Source organism: Tasmannia lanceolata, unplaced genomic scaffold, assembly GCF_043159265.1.
Source record: "Tasmannia lanceolata isolate RefF3 unplaced genomic scaffold, GAP_Taslan_0.1 ptg000015l, whole genome shotgun sequence".
Taxonomy (NCBI): domain Eukaryota; kingdom Viridiplantae; phylum Streptophyta; class Magnoliopsida; order Canellales; family Winteraceae; genus Tasmannia; species Tasmannia lanceolata.
Genome location: NW_027518692.1, coordinates 22,359,728 through 22,384,596, shown reverse-complemented (window position 1 = coordinate 22,384,596; position 24,869 = coordinate 22,359,728). Strand labels below are relative to the sequence as shown.

The 24,869-nt window shown below is 38.7% G+C and overlaps 1 protein-coding gene across 1 annotated transcript in view; it reads right to left on the bottom strand.

Annotated features, from left to right (window-relative positions):
• Positions 1 to 7,966, bottom strand: part of LOC143845418 (ATP-dependent protease La (LON) domain protein) — a 29,014-nt gene extending 21,048 nt beyond the window's left edge. Inside the window, exons 1-3 of the mRNA XM_077353745.1 lie at positions 7,695 to 7,966; positions 764 to 846; positions 601 to 678 (exon numbers count right to left, since the gene is read on the bottom strand). Of these exons, the coding sequence (XP_077209860.1) occupies positions 601 to 678; positions 764 to 846; positions 7,695 to 7,822 (289 nt within the window). The 5' untranslated portion in view covers positions 7,823 to 7,966. The remainder of the gene's footprint in view (positions 1 to 600; positions 679 to 763; positions 847 to 7,694) is intronic.
• Positions 7,967 to 24,869: the final 16,903 nt, after the last annotated feature.

Below are 24,869 nucleotides of genomic sequence, written 5' to 3'. Positions count from 1 at the left end.
GTGATAAGACGGTGAACCCCTAGTTCTTTTGAGTGTAGAAGTGTTTTCTCTTCAGTTAATAACGATAGGCACTTTGGTCAATTCCTCCTCCTCGTCTACTGCGTCACGTTAAAAAAATCAATTGGAACCTCAGGGGTGTAGTTGGTGACTTTTAAAAGTCAGGATTATAGTTGAATGTGTCAGAAAGTTGAGGGTGTATTTTTCCCTAAATTAATTGATGAATTGTTAAATTTGTATTTCTTTATAAATTCAACAATAATACTAGAATATAAATCGTTGTTTAAAAACTCCCTGACTAAATTACGACTCCCCTTTGACTCACGCGTGTAAACAAAAAACCCCTTGCAACAATAACTGGCTAGTTGGGTGAGTTCTTATCTGAGAATGAGTTTTTAAACTATCAGTGTGACGAATGACAATCCATGTCACTTTCCAAGCACGGGCAACAAAAGTAGAAGATTGGTAAAAGATAAAGTTTTCATCTTTGATTCTTTCAGAATTGGATGATGAACCCAAATCATATGATCAGATTTTTTGCTATTACTGTCATATAGGACATCAAGATTGAATAGAAAAAAAATGCTGAAGCAAAAAAGCTACCTTCAAGGTAGAACATTGGCAGATTCAATATGGCACCTCCATCCAAGAAAGTTAGCCTACCATGGGTGTCCTCAACCTCTGTTACATAGAAGTGATTATAAAGGTGCTAATCTGCATAGCTAAGAGCCTCTAGAACAAAGGCGAATTCATATAATGTGCCTACCACCAAGATAGGTATGCAATGACGCCAAACACGTGTTGAAGGTGAAGCCACCATAAGGAGATGCCCCTCTGTCTCCAAGCTCACTTCGATGACAAAATAATTCAGCACACAGTGTACTCAATCAGAAAGAATACAAGATTCAATAATCAAAACAAAGATAATTTAACAAGAACACCTGTGAATATACTTCATAAATTTGACGTCTTTGTCAGAAATTGCTCATTGAGCCATGGAAGAGGTGGGAATTAATGCAAAAATTACATGATTTTTTCCGAAGTTTTGTGCGTACAAAGAACCAATGATTCAGAAAAGACGCCTCCTTTAAGAATCCAAACAATTCCTTGAAACCATGGAAGTTCAATTAATCATAAAGTTGAAATAAGCAACATGTGGTAATAAATTAATCATAAGATTTTCTACTGTGTGCGCGCGCATAAAGTCGAGTATTCTTTAAAAAGTACAGTGGGGCCCATTTCATAGGATGATCCAAACCCTCCATTTGTTGGGCCACAAAGTAAATAGGCTGCACCCCATAAATTGCCTCCATGAGATTTTATATGGTGTGTGTGCGCATGAAGTCCTGTATTTTTCAAAAAGTAAAGTGGGGCCCATTTCATAGGATGATCCAAAGTTCCAAACCGTTCATTTGTTGGGCCACAACGTAAATAGGCTGTACCCTGTAAATTGTCTCACTAGATCATCTTATATGCTTAGGGTTGTTTACAGACAGTAGGATGTAAGACCTCCTAGGTTTCCAGGACTAGTTATAGGATTCCACTTAGATTGGGAATCTTATTCCCATGAATTTGATATATTTACACTATTCTATTTACCACAATAATAATAATGTACTTCTACCTATCAATATAGTGTCATAAGTCCCTAAAGTTGGGAAATTTCCACGTATATCTTTCTTGTAGAATTACTAATTCTACAAACCCCGGTGCCAACTAGACAATATTCCATGTGGGCATATTTTGACTCATCCCTTGGCCCACAAACTTCATACATGGTCCCATTAGTTAATTGGAATCCAAAATTCCTTTGAAATTCTCATTTTCAAAATAAGATATTTAATATATAAATATTATTTTGATCATTCAAAAAAATATAAATATTATTTTGATCAAACATTTTTATCAAATCCCATAGGCACAAGATTTTTTAATCCAAGACGTATGGAAAAAACATTTGAATTATTCTCTTCCATTTGAGTAGTGAATTCCTTGTTCAGCATCCACATATCACATGTAATGTGCCTGGGAGACTGGGACCCAACATACCCATACATAGCCTTATATTGTGCATCACCGTTCAGTAATATAAAATTCACACCAACAAAACCTAGAATCATGTGGACCCCAAAGGTTTCGAGATTAACTATATCTCACAAATAGAATCATCCGATCATCAGACAGTGAAAATATCACTGGGTGTTCTATAGTCATTCATCCCATATGGTATATAAACTGACTTTAGACACGTGTCTGCTTAAGATCTCCACCCCAGTGATTGAGATAAGTCACTCTCTCTAAGAGAAGCATAGCATGTGTCCATTGTACCAAAATGAGAGCCCAATCATAATTATCAGTTGTGAACAATTTTAGGACTACAAGGAACTGGGACACCATATCTTGGGCATTTACTTCCTTAATCTTAAGTAGGAATTTCCTACAATATTACCTTAGGAACATTTATGTCAACATCATATTTGACATTTAAATCAGGTTACTGATATTTGCACTCCCATGTTTTAATAATTGCACAAACTCAGCTTGTCTTTTCTTTTTTAATTAGCTTCCGGGGACTTTTTGGAAGTGTAATAACCTTTGACAACTTTTTAAATAGTGAAAGACAGGATGAGTTAGTGCAATTATCAAAACATGGTAGTTCCAGCATCATTAGTCTTAAATTATCATACCCATAACAATCATGATAGTAAAAAGAGTTGCCAAAAAAATATTTTCTCATATCTAATATAAGAAAAGAATGGTGACTTTACTCGAAATTGGCTTTTGAGGCCATATAATACTAACAGGTTGGGCTTTGATTTCGTCTTCCTTTCGGTCTTTTCATGTTTCTAATGTTTATGTTGTTCCCAATATTCCACCTAATGGTGGGGGATCATTCACTACACAAAGGCATACAGAAGAAGATCTATCGAGAGTCGATTCAAAGTGACTTTTTTATTTTATCTTGTGTATTTTAAGTAAGCAATTGTAAGCTTGAATTACTATTCGTAACAGCTTAAGGGTTTCATGTGTCTCTTATCTCTCGTTCATGGCTTTAAGTTTTGATTTCAGTATGTGTTTTGGTCATGACGGAAATGAAAGCGTGTCGGTTTCGGATGAAAATTTTGGTGAAATTCCTATAAAATCATGGAAACGTATGGAAATACATGTAAATGATGGACATTTAAGATGAAACTTCAAGAAGTGTTCGAAAAAGCTCAAATGCAGACTAAAAAAACCATCACGTAAGTAAAAAAATACTCGTTTTAGTTTTACAACATTGAACACCTAGTGACATGCACGGTCCCGTGTGTTTGATAATTTAGTACATACCAGATTTCACATGTAATTAATATAAATATTTATACAGAATATATACACCACATTTCGAATGCAAATCATCTAAATATAATTATGCAATGCATACTGGTGAAGTGTAACACTAATAAACTTACAGTTTTGGTTTTGGTATGCACTTCAGTTTCAGTATGTGTTTTGGTGGGGATGGGAACAGAAACATTTCAATCGTTTCATGTTAGTTTCAGTGGAAATTTAAAACCATGCTCCCATTAAGGAGGCCACCCAAGTAGTTATAATTATCTCCCCTCTTCTCTTGCTATATAACACCCAAATAGTATACTCATTTCTCCTCTTCACTTGCCATATGTCACCCAGGTAGTTATACTCATCTATCATCTTCTCTTGCAATGAGTCACCTAAGTAGTTATATTCATCTCTCCTCTTAAAAGAGTCTTCTTTGGACATTATTTTAACGACTAAGGAATGAATAATGTAATGAATAAAAGAATTGTAACCTTGTGAAAGGAGAAGTGATTTCTTTCCCTCTTGATCGTGGGTGTGATGCCCCATATCCAACATTGATTCATTGGCAAGTAGTGGTGTGATGCCCTAGTATCTATCCTTATCCTAGTAACGATACTCCTCTCGATATTATCCTTTTTGTATTTCTCTTTTCCTTCAACATACCTTCTCAACCCAAAATTTTCCCCTTTCTTGAATTCGTGGGTTTGAAACCCTGATGTTGGAACAATTTCAACTATTCTAGATTCAACACCCATGGTAGTAACTCCTAAAGAGTTTTGAACCTCATTAGATCAGTCTCATTCCCTTTGCTTCTCCAATCTCCCTCCGCCTAAGTTGTCATGCATCATCTAAGCTCTTAATTGTTTCTCAATTTTGCTCTTATTTGTTTCTCAATTTTCTACACAAGTTTGGTGCTACTTCATTTTTAGTCCTTCGCTGTCTTTATGAAGGATATGCATTCAGAGAAACTCTTAAATAATGATTGCAGCGAGGCAATCTCTACCTCTGTCTACAAAATGCATAGCAGAGCCCTCTTCACAATCCACCATAGAAGTCTTATCAGCATAAGCATAATCACATCTCCATCTATTTGGCATCATCGTCTCGCACATATCAACAAACAATTCCTTCAGTCTTTAGTGTCCCAATCTTTTATTTATCTATGTAACAAAATTTGCAAGAAGGCTTAGTGATAGGTGTCGAGTTGGGGAGGAATTATATAGGGGTCACGCATATATTTCCGTGGAAATACACGAACGAAAAACAATACAATGAGACTGCCCTATTTGGATGATCTAAACCATTCACTTGTTGGCCCCCATTGTAGATAGGGCTTGCCCCAAAAATCTTCTCCGTAAGATGATCCTTACCCTCCAATATATTTATGTTAACTGTACAGATTAGAAAGTTAAAAACGACGATGTAGATGTAGAAATTTTCACAAATCGAAGGGCTAGGATTATCTTGCAGAGAAGATTTTTGGGGCACGGCCTATCTACAGCGGGGACCAAAAATGAATGGTGTAAATCATCCAAATAGGTGTGCCCAACTATACTTTTTCCCTTCAGTCTTTAGACAGGATTTTTCCTGTCCTCGCATTCTTCTTGCGAATTTTATTACATAGATAAATGGAGGATTGGGACACTAACGATTGAAGGAATTGTCCATTGATATGTGCGAGACGTATTGTGCCTGTAAACATAAACGCAAGCAAGCTCTGAATGTACAATGAAGCCATAAACAAAAGGAGAAGACCTTCTGTCCGACCTTCTCTATAAGAGCTTGTCCATCCTTCCCTTGTCTTTCCTCTTTCTTCTTCTCACCCACGGGTCCCGCCCTCCTCTGTCTCTTGGGTCTGTCAAGACGATAGCTTGGATATGTTATAGGACGGGTAGGCTCGCTCAGGCAATTCCTTTGGCTCTCGTCCCAGCTCGGTCGGTGTGAGCTCTGTCCTTTCGTGAGGGTGGAGTGCCGGCAAAGCCGCAAACTAGACTGACTTTTCCCGGTCGTCCAATGGTCTTTAGTCGTTGTTAAGCCTGGTATGCCTCCGGCCCTGTGTCCACAATTCCAAACCTTCCATCCAGGATCATGCCTTGGGCTTAGTTGGTGATCTTCTGTTCCCGCGAGCAATCGCAACACTCGAGAAACAGATTCCGATGGGTGGGGAAGTAGTTAGTTCTACAGGCATGCTATATTGTACTACGACGATGGCTTTACAAAAGTTGTGAAAGATGAAAAATAGATTGATTGCATGCAAGAAGAGGTAACCGCTTTACAGAAAATGCCAATTCCCGAGTAGATAGATACAAAGCCAAACTTGTTGCCAAAAGATATAGCAAGCAAAAGTAAGTTTACATGAAATAGTGAAAAGGTTTTGAGGAAGCAGATACAGATACCTATGTGCGTAAACTTAAGAAAGCTATTTATGGGCTGAAGCAAGCTCCAAGAGCTTGGTTTGATAGGCTGAATCAAGTTCAACATAATAGAAGTGTATGTGACATGTCACTCTTTTATAAACACACTAGGTCGGGCGCAATTCTTATACAGAAGAAGTGTATGTGACACTTCACTATTTTATAAACACACTAGGTCGGGTGCAATTCTCGTATTAGTTTATGTCAATGTTATCATTATTACTAGAGATAATAATGCAGAAATTAACAAACTGGAAAGTGGCCTAAAAAATTTTTGAAATGAAGGAATTGGATAACTTCACTAATTTCTTGGTATTGAGGTAGAGATATTAAAGGAATGATGGTCCCAAGTCCAAAAAATATATAATATGAATCTTCTTAGTATGTTTAATACGTCTAATTACAAGCCTATTGCAACTCCTACATATTCTATTAAGGCAAGCATACAAAATGGATAAAAGGTGATAGATCCCCAATGTACACGAGGGTGGTTGGTGCATTTCAGTATTTGACTCTTGGACGAACTGAAATTACTTACAATATGAATCAAGTATAACAGTTAATCATGAGTTGCATGACCCAAGGAAAAAACATTTAGAAGATTCTCAACTCAACTCAACTCGACTAAGCCCTTGTCCCAAACTAGTTGGGGTCGGCTAATGAATCCTTTAGAAAATTTTCATGAAGAAGGTGAAAGGATCTACCCAGCTCAAATTTACCAAGTCTACTCCTGACACTAGTTGGGTTCGTCTACATGTATCCTTTTCTTCCATTCTATCCTATCCATGGTCATGTTCTCTGTTATGTTCCTAGCCCTCAGGTTTTTCCTCACTGTTTCTACCCAAGTTATTTTCGGTCTGCCCCTACCTCTTTCTACTCCATTAACTAGGCACGAGTCACTTCTTCTTCTCACCAGAGCATCCAAAGGCCTAGGAATAAAATAAATAATCTTGGTTGCGGGACTGATATATGCAAGGAGTTCTGCCAGTAGCAGCGCGGATCAGCTTGTCTGATCGGGAGTTGACGGGACTAGATTGGAGATTTTTTACTCACTCCTCCCTTGATTTTCCTTGTAGTCCAGTTGCTTCTTGTTGTTGTATTGACCATCTCAGTCCCGGGGCTTTCCCTTTTATCTTCATTAAAAAAAATTATTCATCATTCAAGAAAAAAAAAGATGCTGAAAGAATAACAAGGTATCCAAAAGGAACCTTGACTCATGTCATGATCTGATATACAATTATGATCATAAGAAAGAAGTAAAATTGACTAGATTTTCAAATGTTGACTGGGCAGGAGACCTAATACTAAGAGACCAGCTACAGGGTACTTGTTGAATTAAATAATTCTCTGAATTCATAGAGCAGTTAGAAGCAAGGTTCAGCTCAAGATGGAGTGTTGGAAATAGCAAATAAGTTACAATGAGTTAAGAGTATGGAACATACATAGGTATGTTATAGTGTACTTCTTAAAGTCTTGCAACTATTTTAACTTTTATACTTGCATAAGCAAGGGATTAGGGCAGTATCTTATCATAAAAATACAACATAAAAACCTAAGGACTTGTTTGTAGTACTGTAGTGATAGACAGGTGAGGCTCAGACCATAAACTACTTGGGGCAAACGACTCACTTTCTTGAAAAATCAAAATGTTGGATTTTAAACGGAAATTAGATTTGAAATTAGGGCTTATAATATTTATGGGGTGGAACATTTGCAGGTGTTTAATAAAAAATGTTGTCCTAAGAAAAAAAATTATCAAAAGGTATTCATGCAAGCTGAACAAGGCAACGATCTAAAAAAGACTAAATTCAAATAATACAGTTCAAAGTCAATAGGCAGAGATTGCCAGGTTCCATCAAAACGAGCCCTAATTAAAAAATTGGGGTTTTTTTTTAATCTCCAACAGTATCAAAACCACAAATCTCAAAAACAGAAAGATAAGTGAAATAGAAAAGGAATGACCTTGAATCGTCAGAGGACGAGTGATTAAGGTCTGGATCGACTTCCTCAATCTGCAATTCCTCCATTTCCAAAGCTCGTATCTGCTCGATTTGTAGACGCTCATTTTCCAAGAGCCTTTCACGATCCATTTCTTGAAAAAAAATTGGGGAAAAAAAAGGAGAGAGATGAAGAAAGATTTGGTTGCGGAAAATCTCAGAAAGCTACGGCATGAACAGACGAAATGGCGAAGTTTGTAGAGACAAAACGCTTTCTAAGACTACACTCAGTTTCAATTACTCCTGAGGTTTCAATTTGTATAAAGTAGACCTCCTCAATTTATGGTCCGTCTACAAATCGAAAGGTCAGGATGATCCCGTGGAGCTGATTCTTTGGGCACACCCTATTTGTGTAGGGCCCATCAAATGAATGATTTGAGTCATCCAAACAATGTGGGCTCATTATGTTTTTTGTAGTATTTGGATTCGGGTACGGGGTCTTCATTTGCATTGCATTGATAGTGTTGCGAGAGTGGGGGTCCATCAAATGGTGGACCCCCACATTTGATGGGCCCTATTTGTGTAGGGCCCATCAAATGAATGATTTGAATCATCCAAACAATGTGGGCTCATTATGTTTTTTGTAGTATTTGGATTCGGGTATGGGGTCTTCATTTGCATTGCATTGATAGTGTTGCGAGAGTGGGGGTCTACCTTATGCACATTGAAACCTCAGGGATGTAGTTGGTGACTTAAGGCAGGGTTATATATAGTTGAAAATGTCAGAAAGTTTGAGGGGGTGTATCTGTATTTTTCCCAATTATTAAATAGCACCAACTCTAAGTGCTTTAGCACTTGGAGTAATTGGTTGTTTCGCATTAGAGTATTTTCAAAATAAAAGGGATTTTGAAGAGGTTTTGACTCTCTTTGGATGCCAATTGCAAGGGATCTCAAGCAATCCCTAAGCAAAAAAATGCACTTTTTGGATTATTTGGTGTGTTAGTTTGCCAAAGTAACACCCAAATTCTTAAAAATTAACAGACAATAAAAAGGTTTAATAATTGCATGTCTAGTGATGTGGAGTTGCTTCTTTTTCCGTATGAAATATTTAAAAAAATACAAGATTTCATAGGTAATCCTCCTCTCTCTCTCTCTCTCTCTTAATTTTTTCTCTGGGTATCTCCCTCTCTTCGAGTTAACTTGCATCCAAACATAATAAAGCTCATGATTTTCCCAAGGTTTACATGACTTTCAAAAACCTGCCCCCTTCCATAGACTTTACTTCCCTGAAGAATGCTTAAGCATCCAAACAGAGCCCTGTATTTTATTTGTATAGTAGGTGCTTCTTGAAAGAGGTGAAAAGTGCTCGTGGGAAGAGAAAATAGTCCCACATTGGAAAGTTAAAAAGTCGGAGAGGCGTATATGAAGCTTTCTTCACTTCCCTCTTCCTTTTTTGCACAATAAGTTTTGGCAAAAGGTGGACCCACAGGATGGTGCAACACAACGTTCGAGCACACAAGTCATAGACAGTGGGCTATATGGTGTTGGTGACGTTTTTTGGCACACTTTGGATCGTTTCCCATTGCATCCCAATGACCAGAAGCTAGTCGGTTACAATCCAAGCCGTGGATTGACGATCAAGCGGTTACAGGGGAGGATGGAGGTTTTACACAAACTAAGTCACTCTATCATCGATCTGGACTGTAGAATCGCTGATGGGTGGGATCCAACGGTCAAATTTCAAACCGGTCTGAAAAGGTGCCTTATAGATGTGCTTCTAGAAGGGAAAATATACCAAATACTATATAAATATAGTAGAAACTAACCATTTACAGCACATTACGAATTTCATTGTGGAGATTTCCAAATTTGGAAATTCCAAAGCTATTTCACTCTAGTATCGTGCGTATCTGTTAAATATAAGGGTGATTCAATGTTTGTTTTTGTTTAGTGCAAAACATCAACAAACATTTGGTGAAGATTCACCGAACTTCATTGTATCTTGAGGCGAATTCGTGGTTCCCTTGCACACAATTGGTAGGGGCGAATATCGTCTAAAGGAAAGCGACTAGGCGCCTTGAAGCAACTCATTTCCATTCCATTTCCCACCATCACCACGTCCTTTTTCTCCAACAAGTTGTTGCCTCATGGCAGGTCATGGGTTCAAAACCCAATACCTCGTTGTTTCATAGATAGATTGAGGGGATCATTCTATCAAGCCACTCTCAACTGATTTGGCTAGACTTATGGTATATAATTGTGCATTTGGATCAATGATCCAAACAAATGCACAAGACACAAACAGTGTAAGTATATATTATGAAGAACCCTATGGTTGGGACCGGGGTAGAACTAACCCTTAAAATCTAGTAGCCGTTAAGGTGAGGTGCCCAAGTCCTTATAAGCCTCTCCTCCTCAATAGATTCTCTCTTCCGATGTGGTTTCTCTGCTTTTGTATGGAACCCCAATAATCTCCCTCTCCACGAGGGAAGTAATGTGGGCAACAAGAGATCTCCATCCCCGAAGGTAAACCACAATTACCACACCCCGGCACTCATACCACTTGTTGAGACAAGTAGTAGAACTCACCCTTAAAATCTAACCGTTAAGGGGCGGGCACCCAAGTCCTTATACTAGCACAACCCCCCCTCCCCCTGCGCAAACACACACACACACACACACACACACACACAAAACCAGGTTCTCTCTTTTGATGTGGGATCTTTGCATTCGCAAGGAGCCCCAACACCTACAGCAAGAAGGAAAGGGTCTCGAAGTTGACTCTTCACCACCTAAGACAAAGGAACACTATTTTTGTAATTCCTATAAAGTATTTGAGCTTGTCATCATATAAAGTAGGGATGCACAAAAAACCGGCCAAACCTATAAACCGAACCGAACCGGGCCTTTCAGTTTGGTTCAGTTTGGTTTTTCTAGGCATTGGTTCAATGATGGTTAAGATTTTTACCGAACCGAGACGGTTTTTGAGTTTTAATCCGAAAATGAATAGAACCGAACTGATGGGAAACTGTAGACACCCCATTTTGGCCACCCCTTGTAGACTCCCATTTTTGCTCCTCCCCCCCGCCAAAAAAAAAAAAAAAAAAAACTCAAAATTGCACCTCGTTTCTTTTGTCTTCTTATTAGAGGGCATTTTTGCCATTTTGGGGAGTCTAGGGGTAATTCTGTCAATGTAGTCACCATAAGGGTATCAACCCTAGATATAAATGCAACATAAAAGCCTCATTTGAGGGAGGTGTTTTTTTTTTTTTTTAGCTAGGGTTAAAGGTGGAAAGCTACATATTGCAGTGAGAGGATAAACTTATTTAACTACTTTGATTTTGAGCTGTATTAAAGCTGAACAAAAAACCGGATAAACCGTGAACTAAACCGAACCGAAACGGTCAAAATCGGTTTGGTTCGGTTCGGTTACGGTTTGGATTTTCTCCAAACCGATGGGATCGGTTCAGTTCAAAAGAACCCCCTACCGAACCGTATGCAGCTCTAATATAATGAGCTAAATTATTTGTAACTTGATCTCCCACTACTTTATATAAACTAATATTCCATGGAAAAAGCATTCATGGCTGCCAAACATGGCCTCAGTCACTGAAAATCTTATTGCTAGTAAACTATATTTAGAACCTGGTTGTCATTTCACATCACTACGTGTATATTCCGTGCCGCTGGGGTTCCTTCTGCTAGGTTGAAAATTAGGGCTCGCATAAGATATCAAAGTCAGCCGAGTGAGATAAGCAAAATCAAAAGGGATTAAGATAACAAGGCATTTCTTTAATCTCTGCATAAAGCAATCATCATCAAAGTATAAAGTAAGTAATTTATTTGAAAAGCTACCTTTCTACCCACAACACTCCCACGAGTAGGATCAAAACAAATCATCCCAAGATGAGCATTTTTTTGGAAAAAGTTGAAAAGAAAAGTTTACTGTGGAGTCATAAAGGAATCATCCCACTAAACAAACGAGATAAGTATACATAAAGAAGGAATGCCTCGATAAGGCACGAGTGTATTTAAATACAATGAGATGCCGTTACAGTACAGTGGGTCAGTGGGCCCCACATTTGATTGATCTAAAATCATTCATCTGATGGGCTTGCTTTTTATATTACTAGACAAAAAAATTATATCAAGTATCTAATCCTAAATTTCATGGAATAATCTGAAACTAGTAAAAAAATTTAGAATTGTTTTTTCCTAATTTTTAGGAGCTTTTCATGCTCCGCTCGCTCCCGCACTCTCAAGTCTCTCAATCTCTCACCCACAGGGGCGATGCCAGAAATTTTGCACAAAGGGGGCAAAAATTATAGTAATTTTTTATCTATCTTAAAATTAAGATAGAAAAAATTTCTAACTGAAAATTTTGCACAAGGGGGCAAAAATTATAGTAAATTTTGCACAAAAAAGGAAGATAAAAATGGTAAAATTAAAAATTTAAATTTATTTTCTATCTTAGGGATGATCGGAAAGGGGGGGGGGGCATATTTTTTAAAAAATGGGGTAAGTATAAAATTTTAAAAAAAATAAAGGTATATATTTTTTTCCAAAAAATTAAGGGGGGCAATTGTGCCCCTTTCCTCTCATGTGGCATCGCCCCTGCTCACCCATCTCTTAATATTTGTCACACGGCCTTAAAGATAAAAAAATCCACATTAATGAACGTTAGGATTGCATGATTGGTGTATTTTTGGATATGGGAGATCCAAACCAAGGCTAATCAAATGGACAATTCAGATTAATCAAGAGTGGGACTAACTGACCCATTGTATCATAGTGAGGGAACCTCATGTGTTTCAATGAGGTCATGCTCTACTAGAGCACTCTCGTACATAAAGAATCGCAGAATTGGAGGATTTGAACATGCAATTGTAGAGGAATGATTCACTCGGGTGCGATCTATGGTAATACAATGAGGCGAGTACACTAGAGTGGGTCCTATTTTCTTATTGATCTTAACCGTTCACTTAATAGACATTGCATCGAATCTACTAAGGCATATAAATTATGCAGATAATCTAATTTTAGCATTCAAATTTGTGTAATCTACTAAGGCATAAAAATCTTGCAAACTATCTAATTTTATGTATTTTTGTCATTAATCATGTAGAGAAAAAATTCTTATTCCAATTGTTCACTTCAACAAGCATTATTGGATCTGGTTAGATGATTGGTGTGATTTTTAGGTCATAAGAGTTCTAATACTTTGAATCAACCAAAGGTGAGAATGGTGTAACAATGCAATTAGGGCAGACCCACTGTACCACAATGGGCACGCTTCACTGTGTATCAATACAATCGCGGTGGGACCCACTATGCAGTGGGTCCACTTCAGAATTAAGAGGGCATGAGAGGAGAAAGTGTAAAGTAATAACTAAAAGAGGAATGATAGATACAAGGGAACCCTTGCATAAAGAGCCGCAAAAGGGCGCTTTTTCAAATGGTTTTAAAATGTAACTGAAAATGATGTGATCCAATGAAGGGCCCTTTTGCGGCTCTTTATGTAAGGGCTCCCTTGTATCTATCATTACTCCCTTGCTTGTATCTAATTAAAAACTAAGGAAAACAAAAAAAAATATTTTTTGAGGGAGTTTTTCTTTTCCCTGCTTTTTAGCCGCTTCTCACCCTCCCCTCACTCATGTCCTCATAATTCGCTCGTCCTCCCACTCTCCTCCCCTCTCCCAATACTTTATAAACTAATATTCCAAGGAAAAAACTTTCATGGCTGCCAAACATGGCCTCATTCTCACAAAAAATTATAGCAGAAGTAAACTATTTTGGCTCCCATGCTTCATCACCATATGCATATAATGTGCAACCAGGGTTCCTTTTGCTATGTTCATAATTAGGGCTCACATAAGATATTGTAGGATGAATTAGATTTTGTCCAGTAGGGTCTGATATATGACTTGATTGAATCCAGAAATTAGAAATGTAAATAAATCAGTACTTATCTTTTGTAGAAAACGTTTCTGTAAAACAGATTGAGAAGAAGAAGGCTGAGTCGTGCCACTGGTCACTCTCCTTAAGAATCGTATCCGCCCCCTACCGGTGCAAACCGGGATCCGCGAACCGATGCTCCAAGATAAAACAGCCAAAGTTGGCTCCAGTCCATGTGCACTCGCTGACTGGTTCACCCAGAATCACCGTAGAATTGTGCTCAGATCAGAACGGAGGAAAGGAAGAAGACAAGCAGAAACTTTGATGTTTTCTGTAAAAACTATATTCTCCAATGGTGCTGTTCTCTTCTTTTTATAGATGAGAATATGACTGTTGGAGGATAATTAATCACCATTAAAAGACAAAAACGTTTCTCTCCAACAGTCATATTTGTGACTGTTGAGATTTGAAACGGTTTTGCAATTAAGGGGTGTATCTTTATAAAAAAACATGGGGTAAAAAGAAAAACCGTTTTTTGGGCAATAAAAATAACCTTTTTTATTTAATACCCAAACCCAAACCCGGACCACGGCCACGGCCACGGCCCGGCGCGCGCGCGTGTGATTTACATATGGGCTTGTGCTCTTCTAAAAGCCCAAGACCCAACAAATTCTAAAGCCCCTTGAAGGCTCAAGCCTTTCTCCAACTTTCCATCTTATATGGATGAGAAGAATTTTCTTCCAAAGCAATGTGGGACTATTAATTTGCCTTTGGTTTTGAAAACACACCACAAGCACAGTCACCAAGATCTTGGGTTCAAGTCCCCACACATGCAAAAGTCTTTTGCTTTAAAACAAGAGAGGGAAACATAATTTGAATCTTCCCTCCAAATTTTTAAACAAAAAGAAAAAGCATCTTTGATTTTTCAAAATTCTAACAGATATAAAAGGTCAGCTGAGCGAGATAAGCAAAATAAAAAAAAGGATTAAGATCACAAAGCATTTCTTTAATCTCCACCTAAATCAATCATCAATAAATAATATAATCACCGATAACAGAAGTATGAAGAAAGTAATTTATTTGAAAAAGCCACCTTTCTACTAGGGCTGCAACTCGGGTCGGGTCGGGTCGGGTCAGGTCGGGTTTTTTTCCGGAAAACCCACGATTCCCAAACCCGGTGTAATAACCGGTAAAATATATATATATATATATATATATATACAAATAAATAAAAATGGCCTCATAGGTGGGTAATCATTGGCCATTACTCATTTTTCCCCGAGTTAATCGGGCATGAGGACATCTGGCATAATGGGGCGTACGCGATTCGAACCCAACGCTGAGCGAGGATTGAACGGCTTCCTACCACTAAACCACCGTCCCAGATGTCAACTAAAAATGAGTAGATACTTACACATATAAAAAAATTACCAATAGTCACTATTCATAATTACTATTCACAATAGTCACTATGCAAGATTACTATGCAGAAATACTACGTAAGATTACTATGCAGAAATACTATGTAAGTTCACTATTGAGATAAACTATTCAAAATTACTATTCACAGTAGGACCCACCGAGTACTATTCACAAGCGGGTCCCACCAACAGCGGGTCTCACATCAGCGGGCCCCACACAAGCGGGTCCCACAACAAGCAGGACCCACAAATAGCGGGACCCAACGCCAGCGGGACCCATCACTAGTGGGAACCACTACCAGAAGGACACACCGCAACCACTTTCATTAATTCATTGATTAAGCGGGTCACTCCACAACCACTATCATTAATGAGTAGTTGTGAATTTAAGACGGTAGTTGAAAAAAATACCTATAAATAGAGGAAGAGAAGAAGAAGAAAAATAAAAAGGAATGAGAGAGAGAAAAGAGAACGAGAAAGAAGAAAAAGTAAGAGAGAGAGAAAAAAAAAGAGAGAGAGGAGAAGAAAAGGAAATCATCCACTTCATCACTACCAAGGTAAGTCTTTATATAGATAGTTAAAGTATTTAATATGGTTGGTTCTGTAAGTCTTTCATATAGATAGTTAAAGTATTTAATATGGTTGGTTCTGTAAGTCTTTCATATAGATAGTTAAAGTATTTAATATGGTTGGTTCTACCACCTATGTAAATAATAGGATAAAGCATGCATAAGAGGCGATAACTCGCTATAGATTATGCAAGTTTTATCATCTTATTTGAACGGTGAAATGCTAGCATAGTAACCGTAAAGTAAAATCAAAGAAAGGCGAACTGCTGAGCATAGTAGCCCATCTTATTTGAACGGTGAAATGCTAGCATAGTAACCGTAAAGTAAACTTTAATCAAAGAAAGGCGAACTGCTGAGCATAGTAGCCCATCTTATTTGAACGGTGAAATGCTAGCATAGTAACCGTAAAGTAAACTTTAATCAAAGAAAGGCGAACTGCTGAGCATAGTAGCCCATCTTATTTGAACGGTGAAATGCTAGCATAGTAACCGTAAATTAAACTTTATAATGTGAGATGTCCTATCTGCAAAATATCATGTTCTTATGAGCTTGACAATTCTACATCGCTTGTTGTTTATACCCTACTGGGCTATTTGAGCTCACCCATTTTTCCTTGTCTTATTGTTCCAACCCCCAGGTGAAGTATAGATGAAAGATGAGGAATGCTAGAGTTGAATCCAGAACTGTTCTAAAGGACAAATATATTTTAAATATGTATCAACTATGTCTTGAATTAAGATGTAATAAGTTAGACCTAATTTCTGTAAACCCTCTAAACGTCGTTGTATTTGAGATCTTGGGAATAATGAAAGTTTTTAAGAAGGATGATGTAATATTCTTCTACGCACCGAGTTGGTATTTCTCCAAAAATCTGGGGCGTTACATTTGGTATCAAAGCGAAGTTTAGTCGGTTTTGGAAATTAGGATTCAAAAAGATAGGATTAGAATTTACCCTATCTTAAGTTAGAATATGTTAACTATACCGCTAGTAGTTGGTTAATATAGAACTTATGTGGTATTTATAACTTCTGTGATACTTCTATAAATGCTTTTAAATATGAGTTATAATTTAGATTACTAATGTGATACTATGTTATGAAGATGGCGGAGAATCAGGAACAGATTATTGCAATCGAGGCTGAGACAAGGAGGGGACGTGGCAGGCCACGCAGAGAAAGGCAAGCAAGAAACGAACAACCTACAGCCAACGCTAGAAACAACAACGCAGGAAATGATGCCATTGCCACTGCATTGGCACAACTAGCCCAAGCAATGACAGCAAATATGAACCAACAACGAGCCCCATCTACTCCACTTCAAAACGAAGGAGCTACACTGGAACAATTTATAAGGCAACGTCCTGCTGCCTTCTCGGGAACTACAGATCCCTTAGAAGCTGAAAGATGGATTCACTCCATCGAAAAGATCTTTTCGGTGATTGACTGCACCAGCCAACAACGTGTAAGATTGACGACGTATAGATTGGACGGTGACGCGGATCAGTGGTGGAATTTAATCCGAAATACAAAAACCGAAGAAGAAATGAACGCAATGTGTTGGAATGAATTCAAAAGAATCTTCCTCGAAAAATACTTCCCACAACCACTAAAAGCTCAGCTAGTGAGAGAATTTATTTCATTAAAGCAAGAAGAGGGAGAGACAGTCTCCCAATATGAAGCAAAATTCACAAGACTGGCTCGATATGCAACCCACCTAGTGACTGACGTTCAAAGTAAGGTGGACAAATTCCAATACGGATTAAAGCCTAGTGTCAGGCGAGCATTAGCAGCTTTAGATTTTCAAAGCTACGAAGCCATGGTGAGATGTGCTTTGAAAGTGGAAATTGAACATTTGGACTTTCAGCAGTCCAAAAACAAGTTGACCGGCGTAAAGAGAACGAATGAAAGCCAACCAGGAGGATCTGGAACAAAGAGACCTAATGTCAAGGAAGCAGGAGACCAGCAACATTGCTCAAAATGTGGAAAGAGACATGGGGGTGTCTGTTACATGGGGACACGAAAATGCTTCCAATGCGGAATGGAAGGACATGTGGCAAAGGACTGCAAGACGGTCCCAAAACGGGAACAAAATCCAACTTTGACTCGGAATAGTCAGCCAACCCTCAAGCAGACTCTGAATGCTCACCCAGACATCAAGTGTTTCAATTGTAACGAAATGGGACACTATTCAAATCAATGCACCAAGCCTAGAGCAGTAGGAGGAGGTCGACAACAACAACAACAGCCAAGGGGACAGGCCCGTACTTTTGCTATCACAACTGCTGAAGTGGAAGCAACGAATGATGTGGTGACAGGTACTTTGTCTGTAAGTTCGAAGAATGCACACATATTATTTGATTCTGGCTCTACGCATTCTTTCGTTTCACCAAAGTTTGCCAAGCATTTGAGCATACCACTTCAGAAGTTAGATCTTGAACTTTCTGTTAAAACGCCTGGTGGAAATTCTCTAGTTACATCAGGAGTTTATCGAGCATGCTCTGTTGATATTTGTGGTAGAAACTTATCGGTAGATCTTATCTCCTTACCTATTTTAGAATTCGATGTTATATTAGGAATGGATTGGTTGACTTTAAACCATGCTAACATAGACTGTTACAGGAAAGAAGTCAGGTTTACTATTCCTGATCAACCCCAACTTGTATATAAAAGCCTTGACAGAAACAAAACTCCAGCACTAATATCATCGTTGCAGGCAAGACGATTATTAAAACAGGGCTGTGAAGGATATCTCGCTCAAGTTCAAGTTGTGGACACGAGTAAAAAGAAGATGAAATTGGAGGACGTACCTATTGTGCAAAAATACGTGGATGTATTCCCTGATGATCTACCAGGAGCCCCACCGAATCGAGAACTAGAGTTCTCTATCGAGCTAGTACCGGGAGCAAATCCAATATCCAAAAGACCGTATCGAATGGCGCCGATAGAATTGGAGGAACTAAAGAAGCAACTACAAGAACTATTAGACAGACGATTCATCCGGCCCAGTGTATCACCCTGGGGAGCTCCCGTCCTGTTCGTAAAGAAGAAGGATGGATCAATGAGGTTGTGCATTGATTATCGAGAACTGAACAATGTCACAATAAAGAACAAGTACCCGTTGCCCAGAATCGACGACTTGTTCGACCAACTTCAAGGTGCCATGTACTTCTCCAAGATCGATCTCAGATCTGGTTACCACCAACTGAAAGTAAAGAAGGAAGACGTTCCAAAGACGGCGTTCCGCACGCGATACGGACATTATGAGTTCATTATCATGCCATTCGGACTAACGAATGCCCCAGCCGTATTCATGGATCTAATGAACAGAGTATTTCACGATTATCTTGACAAGTTTGTCGTGGTGTTTATCGACGACATTCTTGTCTATTCTAAGAGTCATGAAGAACATGAGGAACATCTGAAGATTATTTTACAAACACTTCGACAGAAGAAGCTGTATGCCAAATTCAGTAAATGTGAATTCTGGTTGCAGCAAGTGGCGTTCTTAGGTCACATAGTCACCCGAGAAGGAATTTCTGTGGATCCAGCAAAGACTAAAGCCGTTGAAGAATGGCAAAGACCCACAACAGCAACAGAAATTCGGAGTTTCTTGGGACTTGCCGGCTATTATAGAAGGTTCGTGGAAAACTTCGCTCGATTAGCAAATCCATTAACGAAATTAACTCGGAAAGGCGCGAAGTTTATCTGGACCAAAGAATGCGAGGAAAGCTTCCAAACGTTAAAGAAGAGACTCGTCAGCGCACCTGTGCTAGCATTACCAACACCAACCGGAGGATTTGTGATCTACAGTGACGCATCAAAGGAAGGGCTCGGCTGCGTATTAATGCAAAATGATAAAGTTATAGCTTATGCATCACGCCAATTAAAATGCCACGAGCAAAACTACCCCACGCATGATATGGAATTGGCGGCAGTAATCTTTGCACTGAAGATCTGGCGACATTATCTGTACGGGGAAAAGTGTGAAATTTATACTGATCACAAGAGTCTCAAATACATATTTTCCTAGAAGGAGCTGAATATGAGACAAAGAAGGTGGCTCGAGTTACTAAAGGATTATGACTGCACCATTCATTATCATCCTGGAAAGGCAAATGTAGTGGCAGATGCATTGAGTAGAAAAACTTCTGGAACCTTGGCAAGAATGCTAACCACTCAAAAGCATTTACTCCAAGATCTAAGAAAACTGAATATGGAAATAGTAGAACCGCAAACCAAGGGCTACATAGCACAGATGGTTGCTCAACCATCACTATTGGAGAAAATCAAGGCCACTCAAGTCGACGATCCTGAATTACAAGGAAAGATCGAAGCAGTTCGGAAAGGTAAACTTTCCGAATTCAATGTTGATAAAGATGACATCTTAAGATTCAACACAAGACTGTGTGTGCCCTCCGATCTAGAATTAAGAAGGAAGTTGCTAACTGAGGCACATAGTTCGGTATTCTCCATACACCCAGGGAGTACGAAGATGTATCGAGATCTTCGAACCCATTATTGGTGGAATAATATGAAGAGAGAGATTGCTGAGTTCGTGTCTACATGCTTGGTTTGCCAACAAGTTAAAGCAGAACGATAGCTACCAAAGGGAGCCTTACAACCACTAGAGGTGCCTATATGGAAGTGGGATATGATAGCAATGGATTTCGTTACGGGACTACCGAGGACTACGAAAGGAAATGACGCAATATGGGTCATCATTGATCGACTGACGAAGGTAGCTCATTTTATCCCAATACGAGAAAATTTTTCCTTAGATCAATTGGCGAAGCTCTACATCAAAGAAGTAGTCAGGTTACACGGCATACCAGCATCCATTGTGTCTGATCGTGACCCGCGCTTCACATCTAATTTTTGGAGGAGTATACAAAAGCATTGGGGGACAAAGTTGAACTTCAGCACTGCCTTTCATCCTCAAACAGATGGTCAATCCGAACGGACAATTCAGACACTGGAGGATATGCTTAGAGCTTGCATAATAGACTTCCAAGGTAATTGGGACCAACACTTATCATTGGTTGAATTTTCTTATAATAACAGTTATCACTCTAGTATAGAGAGTGCACCCTATGAAGCTCTCTATGGTAAGAGGTGTAGAACACCGACGTGTTGGGATGAGGTCGGAGAAAGAAAACTTCTAGGCCCAGAGTTAGTACAAGAAACTACTGACAAAGTACGTATGATCCAACAACATATGAGGACCGCTCAAAGCAGACAGAAGAGCTACGCCGATCATCGACGTCGAGACCTGGAGTTTGCAGTGGGTGACCGTGTATTCTTAAAAGTATCACCTTGGAAGGGTGTGATAAGGTTCGGAAAGAAAGGGAAGCTCAGTCCCAGATATATTGGACCATACGAAATACTTGAACGAATTGGACCAGTAGCATACCGTGTAGCTTTGCCACCAGCCTTGTCACATGTTCACAATGTGTTTCACGTCTCACTTTTAAGGAAATACTTGGAGGACCCATCACATGTACTGCAAACAGAACCAATGCAGTTGGAACAAGATTTGTCTTATGAAGAGCAACCCGTACAAATCCTTGATCGAAAGGAACAAATTCTTCGGACAAAGAGAATATCACTGGTAAAGATTCTGTGGAGGAGCCAAGCCACCAAGGAAGCAACATGGGAACCGGAGGAGGAGATGAAACAAAAGTACCCTCATCTATTTACTTCTTAAGGTACGTAAAATTTCGAGGACGAAATTTTTTTTAAGGGGGGTAGAATGTAATAACCGGTAAAAAATATATATATATATATACAAATAAATAAAAATGGCCTCATAGGTGGGTAATCATTGGCCATTACTCATTTTTCCCCGAGTTAATCGGGCATGAGGGCATCTGGCATAATGGGGCGTACGCGATTCGAACCCAACGCTGAGCGAGGATTGAACGGCTTCCTACCACTAAACCACCGTCCCAGATGTCAACTAAAAATGAGTAGATACTTACACATATAAAAAAATTACCAATAGTCACTATTCATAATTACTATTCACAATAGTCACTATGCAAGATTACTATGCAGAAATACTACGTAAGATTACTATGCAGAAATACTATGTAAGTTCACTATTGAGATAAACTATTCAAAATTACTATTCACAGTAGGACCCACCGAGTACTATTCACAAGCGGGTCCCACCAACAACGGGTCTCACATCAGCGGGCCCCACACAAGCGGGTCCCACAACAAGCAGGACCCACAAATAGCGGGACCCAACGCCAGCGGGACCCATCACTAGTGGGAACCACTACCAGAAGGACACACCGCAACCACTTTCATTAATTCATTGATTAAGCGGGTCACTCCACAACCACTATCATTAATGAGTAGTTGTGAATTTAAGACGGTAGTTGAAAAAAATACCTATAAATAGAGGAAGAGAAGAAGAAGAAAAATAAAAAGGAAAGAGAGAGAGAAAAGAGAACGAGAAAGAAGAAAAAGTAAGAGAGAGAGAAAAAAAAAAGAGAGAGAGGAGAAGAAAAGGAAATCATCCACTTCATCACTACCAAGGTAAGTCTTTTATATAGATAGTTAAAGTATTTAATATGGTTGGTTCTTGTAAGTCTTTCATATAGATAGTTAAAGTATTTAATATGGTTGGTTCTACCACCTATGTAAATAATAGGATAAAGCATGCATAAGAGGCGATAACTCGCTATAGATTATGCAAGTTTTATCATCTTATTTGAACGGTGAAATGCTAGCATAGTAACCGTAAAGTAAAATCAAAGAAAGGCGAACTGCTGAGCATAGTAGCCCATCTTATTTGAACGGTGAAATGCTAGCATAGTAACCGTAAAGTAAACTTTAATCAAAGAAAGGCGAACTGCTGAGCATAGTAGCCCATCTTATTTGAACGGTGAAATGCTAGCATAGTAACCGTAAAGTAAACTTTAATCAAAGAAAGGCGAACTGCTGAGCATAGTAGCCCATCTTATTTGAACGGTGAAATGCTAGCATAGTAACCGTAAATTAAACTTTAATCAAAGAAAGGCAAACTGCTGAGCATAGTAGCCAAGAAATAAACTAAATCAAAGAATGGTGAACTGCTGAGCATAGTAACCTGTGGGGTCCACATGAATAGTAACATGTGGGGTCCACATGAATAGTAACATATGGGGTCCACATGAGTAGTAACATGTGGGGTCCACATGAATAATAACATATGGGGTCCATATGAATAGTGCATGCTGGGCCCCATGATTTTAAAAATTTAATAGAAAGAACACTGAACACAGGGAACATTATTTTGGACATAGATGGACATTACCAGGACAGAAAGGACACTGCCTTAAAACATGAATTTGATAAAATTAGAATATATTTACAGGTTATCCACTCCAAGGTGTAAGCTCAAACAAACCTGTGATCAGAAAGCTAAATATAAGGGTTTTCGTCCATTGATTTTCTTTTGCTATATGTAAGAGTTTTCTTCCTTTGATTCTCTTTTACTATACTGGATGAAAGTATTTTCTATTCTTTGATTATCTTTATACGCAATTGCCATAAGAGTTTCTATCATTCTGAGATCCACAACTGATGAGAATCCAAGGGGGATCCTTTCTTTTAGACCCCATTCCTTTCAGATAAATGATTTTACTGATAAAGCTATAATTCTATTTTGTATCCTCGAAACTTGTTTCCATGAGATGTGTTTATGTTTAGGGTTTATCTTGTGATACCCTAATTCTGAATATGGACTGAGTTATGATATGATGACGGGTGGACGCGTTATAGTCCTCCATGTGCACGTGGGTAAAGACGACTCTAGAGAGTGTAAATCTAGAGGATTATGAGCCGAGGTATGGCTATGAATGGGCCGAGATATGGCTATGAATGAAAGCATCTATGCTTAATGAAGTCTATATATATAATTCTATATATATCAAGTTCTGTAAGTTTTCTCTACACGTTTGGAAAGTATGTTGTGCTTATTCTTTCTTTCCATGTTTATAATGTGAGATGTCCTATCTGCAAAATATCATGTTCTTATGAGCTTGACAATTCTACATCGCTTGTTGTTTATACCCTACTGGGCTATTTGAGCTCACCCATTTTTCCTTGTCTTATTGTTCCAACCCCCAGGTGAAGTATAGATGAAAGATGAGGAATGCTAGAGTTGAATCCAGAACTGTTCTAAAGGACAAATATATTTTAAATATGTATCAACTATGTCTTGAATTAAGATGTAATAAGTTAGACCTAATTTCTGTAAACCCTCTAAACGTCGTTGTTGTATTTGAGATCTTGGGAATAATGAAAGTTTTTAAGAAGGATGATGTAATATTCTTCTACGCACCGAGTTGGTATTTCTCCAAAAATCTGGGGCGTTACACCCGGCCCTACCCATGATAAATCTCGGGTCGGATTTTTTCACGTTGACGCAATTTTTTAAGGAAAATTCTTGTTTGGCAAGGCAACTCAACTCATAGAAGTAGAAATTACACTCACATTACACTTGAATCAAACAATGATGTAATTACACTCACATTACACTTGAATCAAACGCTGTAATCAAACAATGTTGTAGTTACAATCAAACAATGCTGAATCAAACACTTGAATCAACTCAACTCATAGAAGCAGAAATTACACTCACATATAATAACAGTGGGTGCGTGGGTTTTCACTTTTAACTTTTAACTAACAATAGAAAAAAATGTACATACTATAACTTATGTAACTCGGGTCGGGTCGGGTCGGGCCCCTTCAAACCCGGCTCGACCAGAGATTCATGCGGGCTTTTGAATGCTCAACCCGGCTCGACCCGAAACCCATGAAACTTGAACCCAACCCAGGCTATTTTCGGGTTGGGTCGATAGGGGTCGGGTAAAACCTGGCTCGAGTTGCAGCCCTACTTTCTACTGCAAGAGCCAACAATGATGGCTAGAATCTAAACAAATCGTCCCATGCTAAGCAATTTTTGGAAAAGTTGAAAAAAGGTGTATCGAGGAAAGTAGAATAAAATAAAAGCAAAAAACTTTGCCTTCTCATGACAGAATTACATGCCAATGAGTAAATTGACAACCATATCCCTGCTTCTTATAGGTGGCAATATTGCGAGGCCTGTTTGGGACAACCGCAACGGATATGTGTCTTCATATTGTCTATACAAAAAGAAAGGAAAATGACCGAGTTGTTGCGTCATACGTATGAAATTATCGGCATATATGACGGATGAAATTTGGTTCCCTCACTATGGCTGCATATCGTTCTAAATTTTTTTTGTGACCAAGTGCATATAAAGCAATCAAATAGGGGTTTTATGTTTTCTTCTTCTCCT